Here is a 22,144-nt window from a genome sequence, read left to right on the forward strand (position 1 = left end):
GCAACTGTAATGACTGCAAGAGGCTGAATGTGCTATAAATAGACATAGAACTGGATTTTGCCACAAAATATTGGGAAAAAATAGAGCAGTCCACCTGCTATAAACTGATTCCCTCGATCATTTGTCTGTGTACTTGCAGAAAGGGAAGTCTAGCAACCAGAATCTGCATGTATTTCTAGAGAGAATTTAGATGCTTAGCCATGACCCTCCTAAGAGATTTCTGAGTAATTTTCAGATCAGCTCTGACTGCATTGTTTGTTTTCTAATGCATAATAAGATTTCATTGTTACTTACATCTCTGGATTTAGGGCTATGATCTGTTAATACCTAAAATGTCATCAGATAATCTGTTTAATCATAAGCAAAAGCTGATCTTGTTAGTCAATATGTGTTATGCAAAATAGTTCAGACTCACTACTACTATGCAAGTATAGAAACTTTCAGATCTCTCGCATTAGTCCACAATTAAAAGTAGGTTTTTGTCAGAGTTTCAATTCATATATCTTTGTCCTGAGGCATAATTGAAATCTTTCATGGAGTCTGATAATAAATTTTGGCATTGTAAAATGTCTTAATTTTCAAGTGTCTAAAATGTTTATGATGTGAGCTACTTGGTAGTGGCTTCATGATTGATTTTAAATTATTGATGGCACAATTATCTTGAAGGGCCCAAATACTGTTGTCACAATGCTCTCCAGTGTTCACTATCCATAGAATTAGATGACAAAAGTCCAGTGATGTTCTTCAGTATTTTGTTACACCAGGAAAGTGGCCAGTAACTCTGAGTTCCATTCATGGCTTCACGGTAGGAACCTGCCTCTCAGCAGCAGAGGACACAGATGACCTGGTTTCATCTGTAGGACACAAAGCAGCAAGGTTTAGAGAAAATCCTCATAGCAATTTTTAGGGAAAAAAATAACCCTGTGTATCCTGTGTAGAATGAATTCGTATGCCAACTAGTAATGTTACTTCTGGGCCTAACCGCTGCGTGTTACTTGGCTTGTAAAAGCTTTGGTTGCTACACATGACAGCCCATCATCTTAACAGTTCACTTGTCACACTTGGTTCTCAAATGATGTTATTTGAAGCTACAGGACTGGTTTGAGTTTATGAAGACATTGACTTACCCCTTTGGCTATCACATCCCACGTGATATTTGCATCTTCAAAACAACTAAACCCCAATGAATTTAGGAAGGGTCTTGTGTTCAAAGATTGGCCCTTCTTGACAACTAACTGAATTCTTGTGTGGTTCCCAAACAGGTGAGAGTGACCGTGTACATCACCATTGCATTATTTTACCTGTAGGTGAGGGTAGGGGGAGCCATCTGAACACTTCCAGTTAGAATTTCATGCTTGGAAGCTGTACTCTGAGCCAAATGGCATTTCCAGAAAAAGTATGTACAACTTGATCCTTTGTAATTCTTTGTGAATCATCAGCCCTGTAGGAACGAGCATCTGCACTTGGATGAAGCCTTTAAGGAACTGAGCTGGAGGCACTACTGACAACAAGGAAAGAAAATGAAGTCTGTAGTAGACCCAGGGTCATCCAGAAATGTTTCTGCTGCTCATCCCTGTTCTTTTGCCTCAGGCTGCTTTGGACTAGTTTGACATTCAGTCCTCATGTTGTGAAATGGTGAAGTAAGCAGACCTGCATTTGTAATATGCCTAATATAATGGAACCTGCTCCTGATTAGATCTTGGAGTGGTGCTCTAATGCACTGTCTGTGATTCCTGCCTGGCAGCTCATGTGCCAAGTGAAGTATTTCCATCCGTTTAGTTTCTCTGGTGTTATGTTCAGAAGTCGTTAATCCCAGTCTGTGGGTCTCCTGGGAATTCCCAGGTGGTGTCATATTGAGCTGTTATTTCTACCTGGAGTGTTGACTGCTGCAATCAGACACATGCAGTCTGCATTTCCTTCTTTCTCTCCAGCAGTAACAACCAGCCAGCGAAAGCCAACTCTTATATTTGGCATTACATGTACAGCATATATCAAAATTCTGTATTCAGATTTACAAATCTTATACTAGCATTAATCAGTTTCCATGAGCTGTTGCAAAACAATTCATCCCAGTGCTAGATCATAGCCCGCAGAGGGCAGCCTGACCTCATGTTTTACTCCAGCAATGTGCTCGACTGGAGAATTCAGTCATCTGCTGGCATCTCTATCAGTGTGACTGGCTGTGGAATAAACAACTGACTGTTGTGGAGAATTAGCATCAGCCCTAAACTCAAACAGATTCAAAAGTGGACCAAAAAAACAAAAATAAAAATTGCGTGACTAAATTAAAACTCATTTTAGATTTTTTTTTTTAAATATATTGAAGGAAAAAATTTGCATGAGAAAACTCAACTAGGCCTGAGCTTTAAATATCTCACATGTACAACAGATAAGTTTATTGGTAGCTGTCAATAATTAAGAGAAAGAAAATATCCAGAATATGTATACCTGAATGTACTGGACAAGACTAACAGGAGAAGAAAAGGGTTTTTCTTTTTGTCCAAATCTCTTCAGGAATTTTTCAAGATTCAAGTTACTGTTACCATGACTGTAAGATTGTGCCTTTGGCTGGTTGGCCCACGTTCTTTCCCAAGTGTGTCCTGAGTCCTTGTGAAATGGCCACCACAATTTCAAGGAGGTTTTGTCTAAGAAGATGTGTCTACATGCAGGCCTGCACCTTAGCTGTAAAACTGATCGGTGCCAGGTTCGGGACAAGGGGTTGCTGTCTTGACTTAGTATGACAAGGAACAAGGCATTTAGTTCCTGAAAAAGAGCCGGTACTTTGTGTGTCTCAAATCAAATTGCGTCCACCAGCTAATTAAGGAATGATCTTGATGTGCTCTGAAGGGAGGCCACTCCATTTCTATACTCAGCCAGAGGGCCCTGCAATACAGTGTTCAGAGTAGAAAATACATATAAAGAAAGTATCATTTGAGTAATTAAGACAGCCTCAGCAATGGGTGAATTCCAGGAGCATGGGAAGAAACCTAAGTATCTCTTATGATCAGATGTCAAATTACTTACTGATATACTTTCACATTGATTTAGATCATTAATTTCTTTGGCCCCAAACTTTCTATCCCATCTAAGCATGGCCGTGCACAGCAGAATGTGTACGCTTCTCAGTTTGGATCATTGTAATTGCAACTACAGGTGAATTGTCACTTCTGATTCCTAAAATATTCTCTCTCTTTTCACTATAGCACTGCTGAGAGATTTTGACTCTGTTTTATTTAGAATATTCTTTGCTATTCTTGCCACGTTATTTATAAAAGTCTTTGCTAACGTGAAGTTTGACCAAGGAAATATCTGTCATGTTTTACATTGATAGCATGATGTAAAAGTTACTCTGTGTAAAAATGCTTGCACATTTAACCAATTCTGATTGCGTAATTTATTTCAGTTTGGCCACAGCAAATTCTTTAGGGTAAAGGGTTAAGTAGGGCACATAGTGAGATAATGCCTTTACTTGATGCAGGTCTAAAAACTCTAGTTTATAATTGAAAACAAAGGCAGTTTATGGGATTGTCTACATATCTTTTGAAGGCCTGTACTGAATACAAAATTAGAAGGAAAAATTATTTAGGAGTCAAGACTCACAGCTCTTATTCATGGTACCTACTTCATGTGAGCCTGTGAGAACCTGATGCAAAACCTGATTAAGTTTCTGACTGAGCTCTTTGTTGGGATCTTCCTGATAAGGATACACACATAGGGGTGATGCTGAAGTTCTTCAGCAGGAAATGCTGGCCAACATTTAACTGATCTTTCCAAACCTGACTCTCAGAAACGAATTTGTCATTTTGGCCCTTGTGTCCTAAGTTCCCACAGATACGTTAGCCATTTTGATGCAAGAGCAATATAGACTGGATATTAACAGGCTTATTTGGGGGGCTTTTATTTAGCTGTCAGGATCACCAATATTTCTCGGTTATATAAAACCTATAGCTTTTGTGGGATAGCATGATCTTACATAATCCGTGTAAAAATTTTGGGGTTCTTGAGTCCAGTAGTCAGTGCTGACTTAAGTTAATATAAGTTCAACATTGTATTTTTTCCATAAAAGAGTATATACCACAGACAATATGGAGCATTGGATAACATGCAGAGGATTAAGAAAAATGGTTCTACACAATGAAAAAAATAAGGAAGTGACTTTGGCATTTGTCTTACTCAGGGAAACTTTCTAACTTTTTTTTGTTTGTTTGATGGTTAAGTCTCTCTGTATATGCGAGATATTTGGAGGGGGAAAAAACTTCAATAAAGCATTTCTATTAATATTTTCTGTGAGTAATTTGGAGCTCAATTCTCCTTTGAAAGATATAAATGGGAACTTTTCTCAAAAGAGATTAATGGGAGCTCCCCTTGAAGCTCACTGAAATCAGTGAAAGGCTACGTATTTATGTGAATATGCTGTCCATTACTGACTAATTGCAGATTCTAGTAAGAGTCTTATATTGAAAGTAAGATAACTGTCTTGCTTTCATGTCATTTATGTCACAGAGAACTGTTTCTTGTGAGCTTGTTAAAATTCTGATTAAATCATAAGGCTTAGTAATGCTGTAGATTTTGTTGGTTTCTAGTATGTCTGTTATAGGTCTGATTTCCCTAAGAAAGGAACCAGTGGAGTTATGGTGGAACATGTGGTAAAAACTTGCAGAGAAATCCTGTAGTTTCCATCATTCTTCAGCATCCCAATATCAGTTCAGTGAAATAAGTTAAATAGATTATTCAGGCCAGTCCTGGCCATCCTTGCCATTTGTCTTGCCCACAGAAGTTGTTCTTTGAAGCCTACTTCTTTAAGAATTTATCTTTTGTTCCAAAAAAACCCCTAACTTTTGTCACAATGATCTGATTTCCAGAGAAAACATACTGTGCTGTGCAAAGTTAGGTATGTTCTGACTGATGAGTTATCTGCATCAGACAAAGATGTAATGTTGACTTCCACCTGCTTTTTCATCCATGCTAAGTCATTCTCCCCTGATTTTCATGAGAAAAAAATTACAGCTGATGGAATCGTAATTATTTTAAAAACTAATTTCCTACTTTCGTATGTGACAAACTGGCTCAAAAGTGATGAGGGACAAACAATGAGATTATAAACCTCATTTTCCCAAGAATTGATGCTAAAAGTATCAATAGTTTATTTCTTCTTTTTGAGGGGGTGGGGAGAGGGTAGGGAGAAGGCCAGGGACTGAAGGGACTGGTACCAGCAAATTGTTGGAAAGCCAAAGCACAAAACTTGCAGTGAGGTATTACATATATACAGTATATTACAAAGATGGTATAGTGTCTGACATTAGGTGTCTGAGTCTCAGTCCAAAAGCTGCCGAAAAGCAAAGGGAGAGATTCTCACCCACATCGCTGTGCAGATGATGAGTGGGGCAACGTATTGGCTGTAAGAGTTCAGTAATGATTAATGTTTTCACATTTCAAAATTAGGGGTTAGCTGGACATTGTCATTCTTTTAAGAGTTTTCTGTTCGTCTAAACCAAGTTTACGTAATGGAAGGAAAACTGAATTTTCTTCTATATATTCACACAGTGGCTAAGTGACAGTATGGTATGCTGCTGGAATACAGTCCAATATTTAGGATACTTTTCTTCGAAGATGCAGGTTCTAGTGTTTGCTATGTTGTGACCTTGGACAACATGCTTAGCTCCTCAAGGGCATTTGGGCATCTGAAAATACCAGTAAGTGGTTTGAAAACATCTATTATTTGGTAAAGTATATTAATCTGGGCGTGTCTAAAAAATCTGGAGGTGTCTGTTTGCATCCCTTAAAGCCCAAAGATGTTTAAAGAATGTTGACCTTGGTGGATCTTTTTACACTGTCTTACTTGAGTTAGGTGGCTAGGCTGTCTGTGCAGTCAATAGGAAAATGTAGGAAGTAGGATCCTGCTTCCCAGCTGACTAATTCAGAAACTCTCAGGTAGATGCCTGAAATAGAACAATGTCAATCACTGCTCCTTAATGGACTGCTAAAGTAGTCAGGAAATGGCTCAGTCAATCAAACAGCTCAACAGCTTGCTGCTGCTCAAAAGGATCATATCTCTTCCCTCTAATGGTTCCTCCTCACCCCTTCCTGGCTGTGTGGTTCTGCACTCACCTTCTGTCAGCTCCAGTGTCTCTCTAAGCCTTTGGTTTCTTTCTCTATCCTTCTGTACCCTTACCTGGCAGAAAACTAACCCAGTGCAAGAAAGTGAGCAATTCTTTGCTAGTTAATGAGCTAAAGTAGTTCCTTGAGGATCAAATCAGTGGCGATGGTGCTGCAGTGAGGGAAGCAGGAGCAGATGGGTTGGAGGAAGAGAAGAGGGAGCTCATAGGAGAGTATGTGACCACCTCCTGCAGAAGCAGCAGTGGACTTTTGGATTGACTTGTCTGTTCTCTGACTCAACATCTCTTATTTAAGTATCTGATGTCTTCATCTGTAAAATAGTAATAATAGTGTCTCACTTCTCTGTACCTCCCTTTTCCCCCCTCTTCAGCTCCCTTCTACATTCCCTAGATATTGGCAGGATCTGAGGCAGCAACTGCAGAGGCTGATTCAGCTGCACACCACATGCAGATTGCCTGACGGGTGCTGCTGGCTAATGAAGACATGCCCTCCAGAATGGGTAACTGTTGAGTTCCCACTGCAGCTTTTCTCCTTCATTTTAATTTCCCTTCTTAAGTGCTAATTCCTACAAAACTTGTAGGGATGTAGAACTTTTTCTGAATTATACCTTTTAGTCAACTTGAAATGAAATTCTCAATATCCAAATCTGAAAATTCTTGGAGCGGACTTGATGGACAGACAGGACAATAAAACTCTATCAGCCTCAATTCCTCCAGAAACCCAGCTAAAAAGCTCTTTTTAATAAATAAGTGCTGTATCTGATCCTTTTTAGCATTCTCTGACCAACATGTCTGTTCAGCTTTTCTGCCTTAGAGATTTTGCACAGTGAATGGAATAAACTCTTTGCATTCTATAGAAACCCAAGTTACAAACGCCTTTCCCTTCCTGCTTCCTAGCAGTATAAAGAAAGGAAGTTCTTGATTAAAAAGCTAATTTCTGCATGTTCCTGAACCTTCTTTTTAAAGCCATCACACAGGAGAACCCTTGATAGTGCTCATTAGAAACTCACTGAAGGAAGTGCATAGGAAATTACTCAATAAAAAATACAAAATGCTGTCATACTACATTGACTGAGGAAAACCTTGGCTCTTTTGGACAAGAAGGAAAACCTGAGTTGTTTGCAAGTGGAAGATTCTACTCATTTCAGAAAGGAAGACAGGGAAAGGTTCTGTTTTTCAAGTGGATGTCAGATCACTGACTAAGGATAATGCCATAGGAGTCTGGAAGAAGAACAGCTTCAGATTTATTTCATTCCTGCTGCAGGATTCAGACACATTTGCAATGGGCAAGAAAACAGAATGACATAAGAAGTATGATTGAATTGAAGTGTGGGGGACACTGGGGTAATGCATGGCAAATAGAGCTGGATATGACTAAAAGTCATTGCCGTGTGTGAGCATGAACACAAATTCAGACAAACAGAAGTGCCAATTCTTTTTTTGTGCATCTGTCACCTGATGAGAAGGCACGCGTGTGCTGTCCTTTCTGCTGCTGCTTCCATGCTTTCTTACACATAGGTTCTCCCTGCTGAGTTGGTGTGATGGGGAGGTGAGCAGCACAAAAGCACTGCCAGAGGGTTGGTCTGATAGAGCTGATACGCTGGCTAGGCTCCGCGTTCAAACGGCAGTGGGAACGTATGATATGGCTGTTACTAGCATCCATTTCTGCTCCGTGGACACGCTGTGATGTAATCTTTCCCACCTCTCTTAGATACAAAGATTTTGGTAATTGTTTTTTTTTGATGGAAAAATCGTGTAGGCTTCTTGCTAGTATGAAGATGTATAGTGTATGGTAGAGCAGAGTGGAGGAGTGTGATTCAGTCTCTCCTGTCATTTAGTTTGCATGCTGGCTCCTCACTGAACATCACAGATTGCACTTTCTTTTTCTTACTTCATAGTTGCCCATTCTGAAATTGATAAGAGCCTACTCTAATGTTTTAACTTCACTATACTGATGTGGTCTTCTAACCTGTTATTCTTGATAAACTAGATTGTTGTTTTGCTTAACTCTTGCCAGCATCTAATAAAGCGGTGGCATAGGGGTTTTCTTTTTAGTGTGGCTTGGGAGTATTTGGCCTTTATTAGATGGGAGGCTAGGCTATCCGCTAGATACTGATCTTGTTCTTCGAGGCTTTGCTGTTGGTTGCTTGCTACTTTTATTAAGGTGCCAGGAGGAAGCTGAGTACTCTTTTCTGTGTGTCAATGCCAAGATTGTTTTGCAGACAACATTGCTATAAGTTTTATGTTTATGTACTATTTACATACAGATAGGCAGGTATAGAGTTGCAATGCTCTGTTGCTGTTCGATGGGTGAATTTCAAGTTGAGCCACAGACTTCAGCGTCAGGTCATAAATGAACTGCATAGCTGCCGAACGGCGCCGTCAGTGATTTTAGAAGACGACCCGTCTATCCAGCACTTTAAGGAGCAGCAGGTCCGGCGGTGCTTGTTCTAGTGTTACTTTTGCAGCCGGTGTGGCTCTTCGGGAGCGCATCGCCATGCGAGGAGAGGCGCACTGCACACCCAGCGTGTGACATTCCCTACAGCCGCACCAGCAGCGAATATCGCCTTATTCCTCTGCCCCCTCCCGCCGCCGGGCGCCGCTTCCAGCGCGCAGTCACGTCTCACGGGAGCCGCTGCGGCCGCGGCCCCTCCACCCTCCCCCCGCCCCGGCAGGCTGCTCCGCGGCAGCACACGCACACCCACGCACACCCACCCACGCACCGCAGGGAGGTCCCCGGCACCGCCCCGCACCGCGGCGGACAGGGAGGGAGCGCGGCGGCGGCGCGGACCCGCCTGGCCCGGCCCAGCGCCGCCGCCCCCTGCATCGGCCGCCGCGGCGCGGAGGGCATAGGGCGGTGCGGGCCGTGCGCCGCCGCAGCTCCGCGGCTCCTCCGCGGCTCCTTCTCGGCTCTTCGCCCGCCTGAGCCATGTCTGCCAGAGGTGGGTCTCCGCCGCACCGCGGTCCGCGTCCCTGCGAGCGACTCGGGCGCGGGCGGAGAAGCCGCGCTTGACCTTGCGCGCCTTGCCGTGCTGCAGTGCCCCGCTCGCTGGGCTGGGCGGAGGTTGCGCGGGCGATATCGGAGCGGGGGGAGGCGAGGAGATTTTTTTCCCCACCACCACCGGCCGTCGCCTGCCCGGTACCATTTTGGGGCTCTGGAGCAGGGCTTAGCGCCGCAGAGCATCCTTCGGGGACGGGCCCCCGGCCGCACCTGCCGGGCGAGGCGTGGGAACCCCGCTTCGCCTTTTCCTATCGCCCGGGGGGCGGCTGTGGGCGCCCAGGGAGGTGCGGCGGATTGGTGCCTTTTAAATGGTGATGGGAGTCTCTGTATGTGCAGAAAGGAATATGGTGGTGAGGGGGGGTTAGGGTCAGAACTCCGTGGTTATTATTGCTCAGGAAATATTAAGCGATTGGTGCTGGTGTGTCTGCTGAGCGCTAGTGAGGCATCTGGCTTGTTCTGTCATTTGTAAAGCAAGTGCTCCTTTTAGGGTGTGGTGGTAAATCCAATCGTCAGTTTATACCTCTGGTGGACATTTGCATCTGGCTTGAAATTAACATTTTGAAGTTTTACTTCAAATTTGCATTTGTTTTAATAATGGCCTGAACTTGAATAGCTTTTGTCCTTTGCGTGCATCTGTGCGTAGACTCTGTGTGTTTGGTAATTCTGGACTGGAGATGAACAGATCAACCTGCATAGACTGCAGATCCTGGCGTGTCCCAAACTTCTGCTTCTGATTTGAAAAACTGATGCAGGTGTGGCCCAAAGACTGGTGCTTTAGGGTTTTTTTAATTATAGTAAGTACCAATTAAAGAACTGGAGGCATAAAGTTAAGCATTTTCTGAATGTTGTCATAACAAAGCAGAAATACTTGTAAGCATCTCCTGAAGAGAGAAAATTATCTGCACAATAGTGACAAGTAAGAACACTCCCCAGTTACCTCTGAATTGAAAAAATACTTAGTCAACAAACCTCTGAATGTAGGGATACGTCTTATTTTTTCCTCCCTTTATTTCTCTGCATCTTCATGTATTAAACACTGCTCAGTATGGACCAGCTCTTTCATTTGCGTGGCTTCCTGTTGACATCCAAATGAGCTTCATGCACGTGGAAGGCATCGTGTGACTGCTGAAAGGTTGTCAGCATTTTGTGGCTAGGACCATATTCCTAAAGCATCACACCCATTTTAGATATAAATAATAAATGGTGTTAGAGCAGTATAATTCTTCGTTGCACAGTAGAATTCTTGCTTTAGGAAGAAATGGACTGCATCAGTCCCCAAAGAACCCATTTCTGGAAGAACAATAAGTATATTCGCATCAGTGCTGTGCTAAGGCTGCATTAGTACTTGTGGGAAAACCCGGCAGAGCTTTATAACATAGATTAGATTTGTTGTCTTCAAAGGGGTACCTGGATTCGAGGAAGCGACAGAAAAGCTTTGCAATTTCAGCTCTGCAGATGACTCCCTAAAACTGAACCGTACAGAATGGGAAGCCAGGGAACATTTCCACTGGCCATATTCCCTTTTCCTCCCCCCACCATCCCTCTTTCCTATTCATCTGCACAACACATGATGTTTGATGCCTACTTGATTCTGCTGGAGAGCTGCCTGGAGAAGAAGGGTGAATTCTTTCTCAGTCTCTCCCCTGCCATCTAGTTTTTTCAGACTAATTAATTGGAGAGAGACAGAGTCCATAGAACTTTAGGGAAGTAGTGAATAAGATTCATAGAAGAGATTAATATCTTAATTTCTATCAATATCTGCTTTTCAGTTTTAACAAATGGACTTAGTTGGAAAATAAGTGTGTCTGTGCAAGCAAATAGAGTTATTCAGTACTGACCAAATTTGTGTGTGAAGCAGTATAGACCATTGTTATTATTAACCATTTTAAACACTACTGCTGTTAAAATCTTATATATGAACGTTTACAAACTTATGATGTGGTACAATGGATCTTAATGAGGTTACTCATGAGAATGTAGCTCAAAAAGTAAGTCTGTAAGGAATTAGGGCTTTGTTCAAATGTCAGATAGGGACCCTTTGCTTCAGGAAGGCATATTACCTCATGCATATGCAGTCTCATTAAAACCACCATATCATTAGGGTCTGCATGCTCAGCAAATATTGATTGTTAATATTTTATGTTGTGTTAGCTGTCCAAAAAGGTGATCATTATTATTCTGAATGCATCAGACACTTGGAGCTCTTTGCTTGTTGATTATATACCAAGCATAACAAGAATAGCAAAAGAGTTAAACATTTACCTGTGCCATTTTTATTACTAAACTGCAGAAGATACTCAAGGGATAGTAAAAAACCATCAGTGTTTATCAGTGTTCAATCTGTGCAGCGCTCTATTCATCTCTTTTGCTCCAGGAGGCAGCATGGTCTAGTGAACTGACTGCAACAGATGACAGAAGAAACTCCTGAAATCCAGTGGTACCTCTGTACTTTTGGACTGTTCCTTTTAACTCTTCTGCTCTAGTTCTCTGTTGTTATTTAACCAAAACTACCCATATAGTCAGTGACATTCTGACAGATTGTAAGTCAGTACATAAAGTATAACTAATAACACAAATTCATGTAATTTTGCCTTAGATGGAGCTCCAGATGAAGAGTTTTATGTTTCCTTACTTGTACAATGGAAATAACGGTAGCTAACTTTTTCAGAGGGGTTGCTGTGAGGACTAATGGCTCACCTGTGCTTTAAGATGAATGTTCTGAAATTTTCCTTTATTTCCTTCCACCCTTCACAGGCTAGGTTGTAGCAGTGCTTCACACCTGTCCCTCACCTCTGGCTGTTATGAAAGTGTAAGGTCCCTAACATTCTTCTGTGTTTTCCTCATAGCCCAGCTCTAGCAGATGTTTTGACCAAATGCCAGATGAAGCAGCATAGATGTGTATTTCCAGAAGTTGAACATACAATCATTTTGGAAATCTGGTGATTGAACTGGGAGCTGAAATGAACTTTGAAAATCCCTTTTTACTTCTCTATCAAGTTGGAGTCCTTCCCAGGGCACTCTCATGACCTGTTCTGCAGCCTGTTGGCATCAGTGGAGAGCTGCTGTTGACGTCAGTCGGGCTTTTCAATTTTGCAGTTTGCAAAAGGCTTCATATTCTACTTTCAGCTGTTGTTAAGCAGTTGTTATTTGGACTCATACATGACTGAATTTGGGTGTCAGAGTAAGCCTTATAGATTGTTGCTAACCTAAGGGCTTGTTTGCAGAGAGCTGTAAATTCTCAGGATGAAAGACATTTTTCTAAAGCCAAGTAAAAAAACTGTGACCTACTTGTGCATGTTATCTCAAACTGCTTAAAAAATGTCAAAACTACTTGTTATCATGAAGGTCTAAGTCAATGGAAAAATGGCTGGTTTTAACTATTACAATCTTCAGTTATGCTAGAGCAAACAGGAACAAATGGTAGTGTTTGGTCTGGTCAAATACAAAGAACTTTGCTAAATTTTTTTTTAAACGTTGAAAGAATTAGCATGAGAAGTAGCTGTTATTTAGTCCGGTAGTCAACTTCTTCAGGAGAACGAAGGCATATAAAATAGGTTTATCAATAGGGATGTCTTTTCAGTCTTTTTTGTGCCATAACAAAAATCACTGAATTTTGACAGAAACCAGTGTTAAAGAAATATTATTGCTGTCTAATATTAACAGGTTGTACTGTGCCACTCTGATGCTGCAAGTGTGGGTGTCATAGAGAAGGTAATTACATTTTTTAGCCTACTCAATAGTCAAAGTAGTAGGGTTGTTTAGCTTAAGAATTTATTTTATACTACAATCCTTGTCTTTTCCTATTTGATTTTCTAACAAATGTAGATAAAACACTTCTTATTTCAGACAAATAAATCACTGTTAATGCTGGTGTGAGAGAGATTTTCTCCTTATTTTACAGGTGAGACCAGAATTGAAATTTTCTTTTTCTTTTCCCTGAGGCTCCGAGCCAGGTCAGAACCAGGGAATTTCTGCCTTCTGGGCTTGTTCTCAGGCTCCTCGTTTGTTTTTACACAAGTCAATAATAGATTTCTAACAGAAGGTGATAAACTTCAGCTCATTACATTTTGTTCTGGTAACAGTTCTTTCTTCATCCGCACTGTGCACATCACTTGATTGATCCAGCTCACAGTTGTGAACTTTTGTCTGAGGAAATCACAGATTTTTCTATGAGATATTTACATACTAAATTTTGAGCTCCTACATATCCCACCAATAACCTTTATTTTTCTTTTCCAAATCTTCTAGTCCTCCTCACATAGCCGTAGACATGGCTGCTGTTGCTGGCAGTGGTGGTTGTGATTGAGATCTATGCTGACTGATTTAAAAACTAGCTGCTGGGAGCTTCTGGACAACATTTTATGATGGCCTTTGCTTCCCACAGTAATATTGTTCATACCTAAAAGAACCAGACACTTAAGAGGTGGTAATATTGTCTGCCATATCCATTTTGAAATCTATTGCTACGTTTTTCTAGTTGTTGTCAGAGTTCTTTCAGGCATGTAATAATCTGTTGTTGATTTAATTTGTAGCATGACTAGTGCATGGCTATCACCGAATGCTCTCAGGCCGAGAGACCTGGAGAGTGGAGGCAATGTAAGCGGGCTGGACACTACTTTAATTTTAGGATTAGAGAATTTTAGCATCTTTAAAATAGGTAATTATTGTAGCTTTAAATGCTTCCAGTCCTAGTGATTTCCACGATTTTCCTTGGAATAATGCTCCATAAACTGAAGGAGCACGTTCCTGGCAGGGTTCGGTGCTCTGCAGCATGACCTGAGACAGAGCTGTCTGTGCAGTCATGCAGTCACGCGGCTGTTCCCCACTTTGAATACCTATGCAGTGCAGAATGTGGAACTGCCTCTGAAGGTTTTTCTCTCCTCAGCTTTTGTCCTGAATTTCTTCTGCACTGATTTCATACTGTTATTTAATCATATCTGCACTTTCTGTTTATTTCTTCCAAATATATGTAATGGCTTTTTTTTTTTTTTCTCCTCCAGTTACTCATTTTAGGGCTTGAACCTCAATTTAGTGGCTTAAATAGCTCAGGATCAGCACCTGGATTGTGACTACAAGCTGTACTTGTCTGTACATGAGAATCAGTACCTGTAGCCGAATCTTTAGGCTTGGTAGATCTTTTGTTTTGATGAGGAACAAGAATATTTTACTGAGATATCTGACTTTAAACAGTAGTATCTTTTTTAAGTTGCTCTTTTTCAATTTAGCCTCTTCGTCCCATCATTTTTTCCCCTCGACAAAGCTTAATCTGTGCTGTTTAGCTTTTGTGATTAATGAAAATTAGTCCTGAATGCATGGAAAAAGTTGCATAGACTAATGGCAACAACAAGAGGAAACTGGGACAATGAGGTAGAATCTATTTTAGCTGCATGGCTTTGAAAGGAATTGCACAGAAGGAAAATAAGCATCAGCTTATGGATGGAAAAGCCAGCAAAATTACTTTAAGTGAAGAACACCAGAACCTCATGTGTTTTGCAGTCTCTGAAACCAATCTTTTGGGGATTTCTTCTTTTTTTTTTTTTTTTCTTCTAATAGGTTTGAATTGAATATTTTGAATTATTTTTAATCTAATCTGTTAGTAATTCAAAATGAAACCCACACATGGTTAGTTCATGTGACTGGTGTAGTATTTCTTAGTTTTGCAGTGTAAAGGCAGAAACACACAGTGGAAAGCAGACGCTGATCTGTAAGTTTGAGACCAGCAAGTAGCCTCTAATTTTTTTTATCACATACTGTTTAGGCTATGATGTCTTTATAATAGGTGTTCTTCATTAAAACCCAAAGAAAACTGCTGGACATTATATAGTAATAGCAGAAAACAACTCTGTGACACACTTGTTTTTTAAATGCTCAGTCTTTATTGTGGCATGTTTTCAGAAAGAACTTCATTTTTAGAAGCTCAAACCCAAATAAAAGTCCCAATCCTGTAAACATTATTGAGCATTGCATTTGGTATGTTTACCAGTCCCATATGTTATGTAGGGAAATCCTGGATTTGTAAACAAGGTTGGACCAGACAGGCTTCAGCAAGGTACACCTGTGATGGAGGAGTCTCAGCTCTCCTTTTCCCATTCGTAAGCCAGAACTAGCTTTTTGGTGAGTCAGTTTGTTTCATGTAAACCATGAAATGTGGCCACATCCATAATGCCATGCCTGCTGTTTGTGTGCACACATTGGAGTTAGACTTAAACCCAGCGTGGTGCTGATTGCTCAGAGCTTTAGCGAGAGCTGTATATGAGCTACCTGTCTGAGCACCCACCCAATTTCTTGTGCGGAATTTGCAGCCCGTGTTGACTTCTGTGTTGTTGCAAACAGTTTGTTGTGGCCACTGTCAGCAAACTCTGCTGTGGTGATGAGCACGATGTAATTCCATAGCCTTGGAGTTACTTCCCCATGGCTAGAAAAGATGGCATGCACTTCATGTTTATTGAAAACTATTAATCTGTTCATCTGAGTTCTACATTGCAAAGTGGAAGGAGGATCTCTTGTCATCATTGTAAGAAAGACTGATGTATAAAAGTGTCTTCTGGATGGTTCCTGTTTCACAATGTGCTCAAAGGTGAGGCAAAAGGTTCTTTCTTTTTCCTGTGGTATATTTGCAGTTTCAACTTAGAGGGTGATGCAAGCCAACCAGTCCAAGCTAGCCAGCAAATTGGGAGGTTCTGACTCCCTGAAACACTTAGACCTGTGCTTAGCTCTTTTTGGAGCATGCTGAAAAGTGCAGTACGTGTTGCTGTTTATTGATGAAGCCAACGATGTCTTTTTCTATTTCATGCTCGTAGACTTTTCTTGGTAACTGATTGGCATGGTGCTTAGCAGTGATCCTTTTGGAGATGGACGAGAGAAGTGAGTGATCTTATCACAGTGGACTTCACAAGGACAGCATGATAAGAAGTTGTGATTTACTGCTTCGTTACTAATAGAGATGTTTATTCTGTTTATGGAATGGCAAAACAGGTCAAGTATGGCCATAGAGATGGACAGGTTTCAATCCAAAGTGCAAAGCTGGAACAGTTTCTGTAACATTTTTTTAGTACTTGCCATTCCCTTTTCTATACTTGGAACCTTAACTTAATAATTTCTAATGTGCTCTCATTTTAACTATTGTTTCCTCCAGTGTAAGTCTTGTACGAGTAAGGACTGTGGGATTCCACTCAATGAAAGAATTCTGCTTTAATTACTGTTATTATAAAGCTGATTTTGTTTCTATTGCATCAGGCTCATAGAAGGCATCTTTGATCAACAGAGAAGTCAGCAAAACTGCTGTTCAAATTACAGTTTCCTTTTAACTAGTGATGAAAGCTTTTGGTTTATTTTGGGCATTCAAAAGTCTGGGAGACAACCAGGTTAGATAAGAGCTGAAACCTAGTTAATGATAAAGGAACATAGTTAAGAGCCCTGAAAAAGATGTTCCAGCCCATATGTTTCAGCCCTGAGAAAGATGTTCCAGCTCTAACTCTCTGTGACCCTACAATTTATGCCAAAGTACTGGCTTTCTCTGGTGTCCTGGGGTGCCACTTCTGTTAATCTACATTTGTGGAAGAGTTGGCTTCAGTAAAGACTGTAGGGTGAATGAATTTCATAGGATTAGGATGTAAAAGAAGAGATGGATTTAGGACTTGCTGTTTCACTGAAGATACTGGTAAATACCTTGCTCAGGGGAACAGGAATATAGCCGAGCCTATGGTCAATAGGCCGTGTGGAAATCGGTGGTTTTCTCGGAATGAAAACCAAAAGATGACCCTTTTTTTCTTAAATGACAGCACACCTGAGTGAAGCACAAATCTAAGCACCTTTAAAATGAGGTTTAGTTGCAAAAGGAATTGTGCAGAGTATTACCCATGAAGTAATATTTTTTTGCCTATTAATGAAAGTTGATATAATGTAAGTATACTAATTTTCTCTGCTGAGGACTTACTTTAGTCCAGTTGGGAGGGTGTGTACAGGCATGAACAGGCTGCACCAAGGTGTGTGTGAATGTCTCTGTTCCACATGTCTTGAGTGGTTTATAATGAGCAGAGCTGTACCACCTACTACCTTTCCCTGAAATTGTGCCCAGTTTTATTTTTTTTAGTCTTAGTTTCACTTGTTCTCATTAATATCCTCTGCATATGAATGTAGATACGTAAGACAGGATTGAAATGTTTCTATGGCCTGCTGCTGCTGTTGTATAATTTTCTCTTTTATTGTCGTAGTAAGCCAATAAAACAATTAAATGATAATCAGACAATCCATTAAAAACCTGTGGCATATGTAAATAAGAACAAAACTTATTGCAGGAGGACAATATTGTTATATAATAATGTGGTTATCCAAACCTGCTTATTCTACTTCATGAGCTGGAGTATATCCCAAAATTATCCAGTGAGACTTTGATCTAAGGAAGAAAAATAAAACTTTGATCATTGTTGAATTGGCAGCTGCTATAAAAAGCCTATGTCATATTTCTCTCTTCGTAACACTGGCTAAATCCAAAGTAACTGATAAAAGAATTTGATGATTGCAGCTTAGGGATGCTTTGTGACTTGACCTGAAGTAATCTCTGTCCAAAAAAAAGTCTATAAATAGTTTTTTCTATTTTCTGTTGCCAGATGTTTTAATATTTGAGATGAATGACAAAAATGTTTTGTGTACTTAGATGTGCAATGCAAGTGAAACACTTCTCTAGTGTTTCAGAGAAAGAGGCTCTGGTTAACTGATTATGTTCACACATAATATCAGTAATTTACAATAAAATTCTGATGCCATTATCTTGCTTTCTATCTTTCTGAAATTGTCTATGACTGTATTATAGTTACCACAGTAATACCATATTTTTTTCCATGCTTGCAACATAGTAAATATTTTCCTGCATGTGTTTGTGTAGGAAACACCACTTGTGATGCTCTTCCTTTAGAGCTGCAGCTGGACAGCGGCAACTTTTTCTGGATTGAGTATTTTAAAACTTAAAGGAGAATGTAAAAAAAAAAAAACAACAAAAAACGTATAACCTTTTTTCATCATAAATTGAGATTTTTGAAAATTCCAGAATTGTATGGGCCAACAAAGCTCACAGACTTGTAAAGTTTCTTTGGTACTTTTGAATTTCTATCCATAATACATTCAATAAAGAAAATGGCAGAAAATTTAGTCTCAAATGGCAGTTGATTTTAGGACCTTTAATATATTTTGTATATCTGGATATAACATGACCTCAGTCCCTAGGTAACGCAGGGCTTTTTCAAATCAGTGTGGCAGGGACATTGAGAGGTTCATGCAATTTTTAATATAGTGTTTCAAGAGTGAAGTGCCATGAGAGGGCTACGTGGTGTTCTTCCTTCGCCATGTCGGCGTGGTGCTGTGTGTTCGGCTTGTTCTGTGCAGCTGGCGGTGGTGCAGAAGGTCGGCAGGGCAGGACTCTACCTTTCCCGGCTTTTGCCGTGAGTTCTCCTGCTGTCTGGCTCCCTGCTTGATGTATGTAATCTGCGGATGTAAAGTTTTCTGTAATAACACTGGTCTCGTGTTTTGGGCAGTAAATCCTATTGAGTTAAACATGTTAAAAATTTAGTTTTGAGAGATTTTATGACTTTTTGCAATAGCAATTTCCCCCTCTTTCTCTTGTCCTCTGGTGACAACTTTTGTGGATACTGGGAGTTCTCATTTTTCCTTTCTGCAGGGCGCACAGGCCAAGCAGACCAGTACTATAAGATGCACTTTAGTCTCTATCCATTGTTGCCACTCCGTATTTATCAAAAGCATAAAGACTGTGTGCCTGAAGGGGGATTAAGAATCCTACCATCTTGCTATTTATGATGATCAGCAGGTATTTTTAGTAAAGGTTGTTGGCACTGCTGCCCAAGGGAATGGCTGAGAGAGGGTAGGTCAGCGGGCAGGCAGCCGAAACTAATGGGTGCTATGGCTGGAATTGCAGGGAAGGGGTAACCCCAGCAAAGATCCCTTTGGTGGTTGTGTGCATGTGTGTGAATGCGTACGTGTACACATAAACAGATTTGGAGTCTATGTATAGGAAACAACTAAAGAAACTATAATTGCCTGTGCTCACTGCAGCCATTTGAAAGAGGGGAGGCGATGAATTCATGCTCTGTTCCACACAATTCCTATTCCTGAAAGATTATCGGAGTTACGTGGAATGGTTTTTATATGATGCTCAGTTTCCATAGCTGAACCCTCCCTCCGAATGTACAGGCCCAGCAAGATCTGTATGTTGCTAATACAGATTATGACTCAGTTTTCTAAGGAAGCAAGGTCGAGATTGAACCTTGTTCTGCCCTTGTTAAATTTACCTCCTACACTTTCCTCTGGAGACTGAGAAGTCACGAGAGCAGTGGCTGAAGGAGACTGTAAGAACTGTAGAGAGTGGAAGGGGAATAGAAGGGAACCTGGGAGTGGTGAGCAAAAGAGATGTATTTAAACAGTGAGGCAAGAAAGTGTGTGTGGAAATCCTTCTTCAAGCTGGTACAGAGGCAGAACTGACACAGACCAGAACTGGCCCTGAACCTAAAAAAGATTAAAAGAGATGGGAGTAGAGAATGTTTGGAGGATTACAGAAAGGAGTTGTAAGTGTCCTGTTGTCAAAAAGCTTTTTGTTTTTATTTCTTTGTTTCTTGGACACCCCAAGTAGCCTGGCAGTCAGTCAAGGGGAGTGTGTGCTGGAGTAACTGTCCTTACAAATGCTGCAAAAATTTTTGTGATTTTTCTGAAGAGAGTGGAGGAAAGTACTGGTTTGAAATCGCCGGAGGAAAAACTCTTAGCTGCCTAAAATCTCTGAACGCTTCACAGACTGATCTAGGAGCTGGTGCTCTGCCAGATCCTATTTTAAAGCAATTAGGTTTCTCTCCCAACTTTATGAAGTTATGCTTCTCTAGCAATATCACACAAGCCTAGGGCCTGGAAAAGGAGGAGGGAGCACATGTGCAAGCATATGACTTTTGAGGGGAAAAATATAAAATTGTTTGGTGCCGTGTTTCCGTGTTCACATAGCAAAGAGCTGATTTGAATGAGACTGAACAGCTCCAGCCCTGGTGCGTTTCCATCCTGCTGAGTTACATGGTCTGTGTTGTAGAATCGGCTGTTTTCCTTGAGTACATAGTTAATTCTTTTCTGTTAATGTTTTTTTTTTTTGCACTGCAAGTTGACATTTCAAACAGAAGTCTTAAGAAATTTCCTAGCACAGTTAGGAAACTCCATCAGCTGGGGCATGTAAAGAAGCTAGAAAGCGTAATGCCAACAGAAGTCCTGTGTTAACTCACTGAGAATGGATTAATTATGAGATCAGCTACGATGTCCTTTTGATTTCTGACATGTCTAAAGAGCCCCACAGATGCAGCCAGAGCTGATCAAAAGTGGTTTTGTGAATGTAACAAGTAGTTTTTCTATTTGCAAAATACACTTTATGTAAATGAAATCGGAAAGACAGAAAGAATAACTGGAAGAGAAAATAAAGTCCACAGGAATCACTGCTGCTGCCTAAGCACTAGCAATGCTATTAACAGTTCCAAACTTAACAGTTGGAGTCGGAATATATCTTTCTTGATGCTGGCAGGAGAGCTCAGTTTACTTAGTCTGTTCTCATTTTCTGATTTCCAGCAATAAATGCTGTATCAAAAGTGTGGCCAATGGGCAACATAAGAGTTAGAGTTTTTGATATTTTTCTGAATTCTAGGGTAAAAAAAAAAAAGATGTTTTGACACCCATATGGGAGAGCATTGGTCCATTTAAAATGCATGTTAGTGTGCCTGCTTGGAATTTCGTTCAAGTCGGCAGTTGTTAATGAAGCATTCATTGATGTTTCTTCCCCAGACTGTATTCCAGAAACAATACTCATCATGGACTGAAATAGTTCTTGACTACTATGATGTTTCATTTTCTGCCCCACCCTCCTTATTTCTGTAATGCAAAATAACCCAGTAATCTTTAATTCAGCATTTCATTCTGTCCAACATTATTTACCACTAATATTTATGGGTTCTGTAAGCACGCTACTCTTAATAGTTTACCTTGGGAGCGCAGATGTTTAGCATCAAATTCATTTTCCACTAGGAACTGGAAGTTAAAAGCCTTTCTAAAAGGGTTATTTTCCTGTTTTATATGTCTTTAAAATGTCAGGCAGTACTGTTAGTTACACTTGAGCATAGTATTCTGCAGTATCAGACACAGCAATTTGATCTTTCCTAAGTGCTTCAAAAAAGAATCAGCATGCCTTTTATTTCTGATCTATTTCTTGCCTGAATGACTGTTTAGAAACTGCAATGCTTATTTTATGGGCAAAGAATATATTGGCAAAAAGTCTTTTTTAGTAGCAGAATTCTTTGAAGACAAGCTATGCTGTCTTGTATTGTGTAAATCTGGAGTAACGGTGGAGGCCAGCAGAGTAATTCCAGGTTTGTGCTAATCAGAGGGGTGAATCGGTCAGATTTTTGGTAATGATACAAAGTTGAGGAAGACATTGAGCAGAGGAATGGTCATAGAGACAGCTCATCCTGCCTTGAGGCAGGAAGAGGCACACAGCTTTTTTCAAGTCCCTTTCACCGTTACAAATTGCTAACTTCTAGAGTTCTGTGCTATGGGGGACACGGGTTTATTCAGCTGTGTTTGGTCTGAACCTCTGTTTTGGAGACTTTCTTTAAAACAAATTTTTTTTACATGTTCATTTGTATATTGCTGAGGCTCTCTGTACTGCTGTCATATATTGTTGTTTAGAAATTTCGTTGATAATGAAGTTTGTTATACTTTGGCATGTGTAAAAGAATGTTAATAGCAATTCTTAAGCCCCATGAAGCTGAATAAGTATTCTCCCCATTTGAAAGTACAAGAGTAGGCATTGTCATCTTTGGCGAATCATTCATCCTGGCAGTTAAAAGAGTCTAGGTAAAATCTGTATTTCATCCACAACCTGCTTTATCTGATCTAGGACATGGTAGATAACATGCTACCCTAGAAGGAAGGTGTGAAAAATACTTTTAGCTGTTTCTAGAGTGTTATGACTGATGTCAGATGTAGGTTAGTGCAG

General features: G+C 40.5%; 1 protein-coding gene across 6 annotated transcripts in view; it reads left to right on the forward strand.

The window, feature by feature from the left end:
• ABLIM1 (actin binding LIM protein 1) overlaps positions 1 to 22,144 on the forward strand; it is a 221,054-nt gene that overhangs the window by 5,903 nt on the left and 193,007 nt on the right. For all 6 annotated transcript variants that reach the window (XM_054832631.1, XM_054832633.1, XM_054832635.1 and 3 more), the window contains one exon: positions 6,488 to 9,058. In XM_054832631.1, the coding sequence (XP_054688606.1) occupies positions 9,046 to 9,058 (13 nt within the window). In that variant the 5' untranslated portion in view covers positions 6,488 to 9,045. The remainder of the gene's footprint in view (positions 1 to 6,487; positions 9,059 to 22,144) is intronic.

The sequence above is a fragment of the Grus americana genome, chromosome 7 (assembly GCF_028858705.1).
Source record: "Grus americana isolate bGruAme1 chromosome 7, bGruAme1.mat, whole genome shotgun sequence".
Lineage (NCBI taxonomy): Eukaryota > Metazoa > Chordata > Aves > Gruiformes > Gruidae > Grus > Grus americana.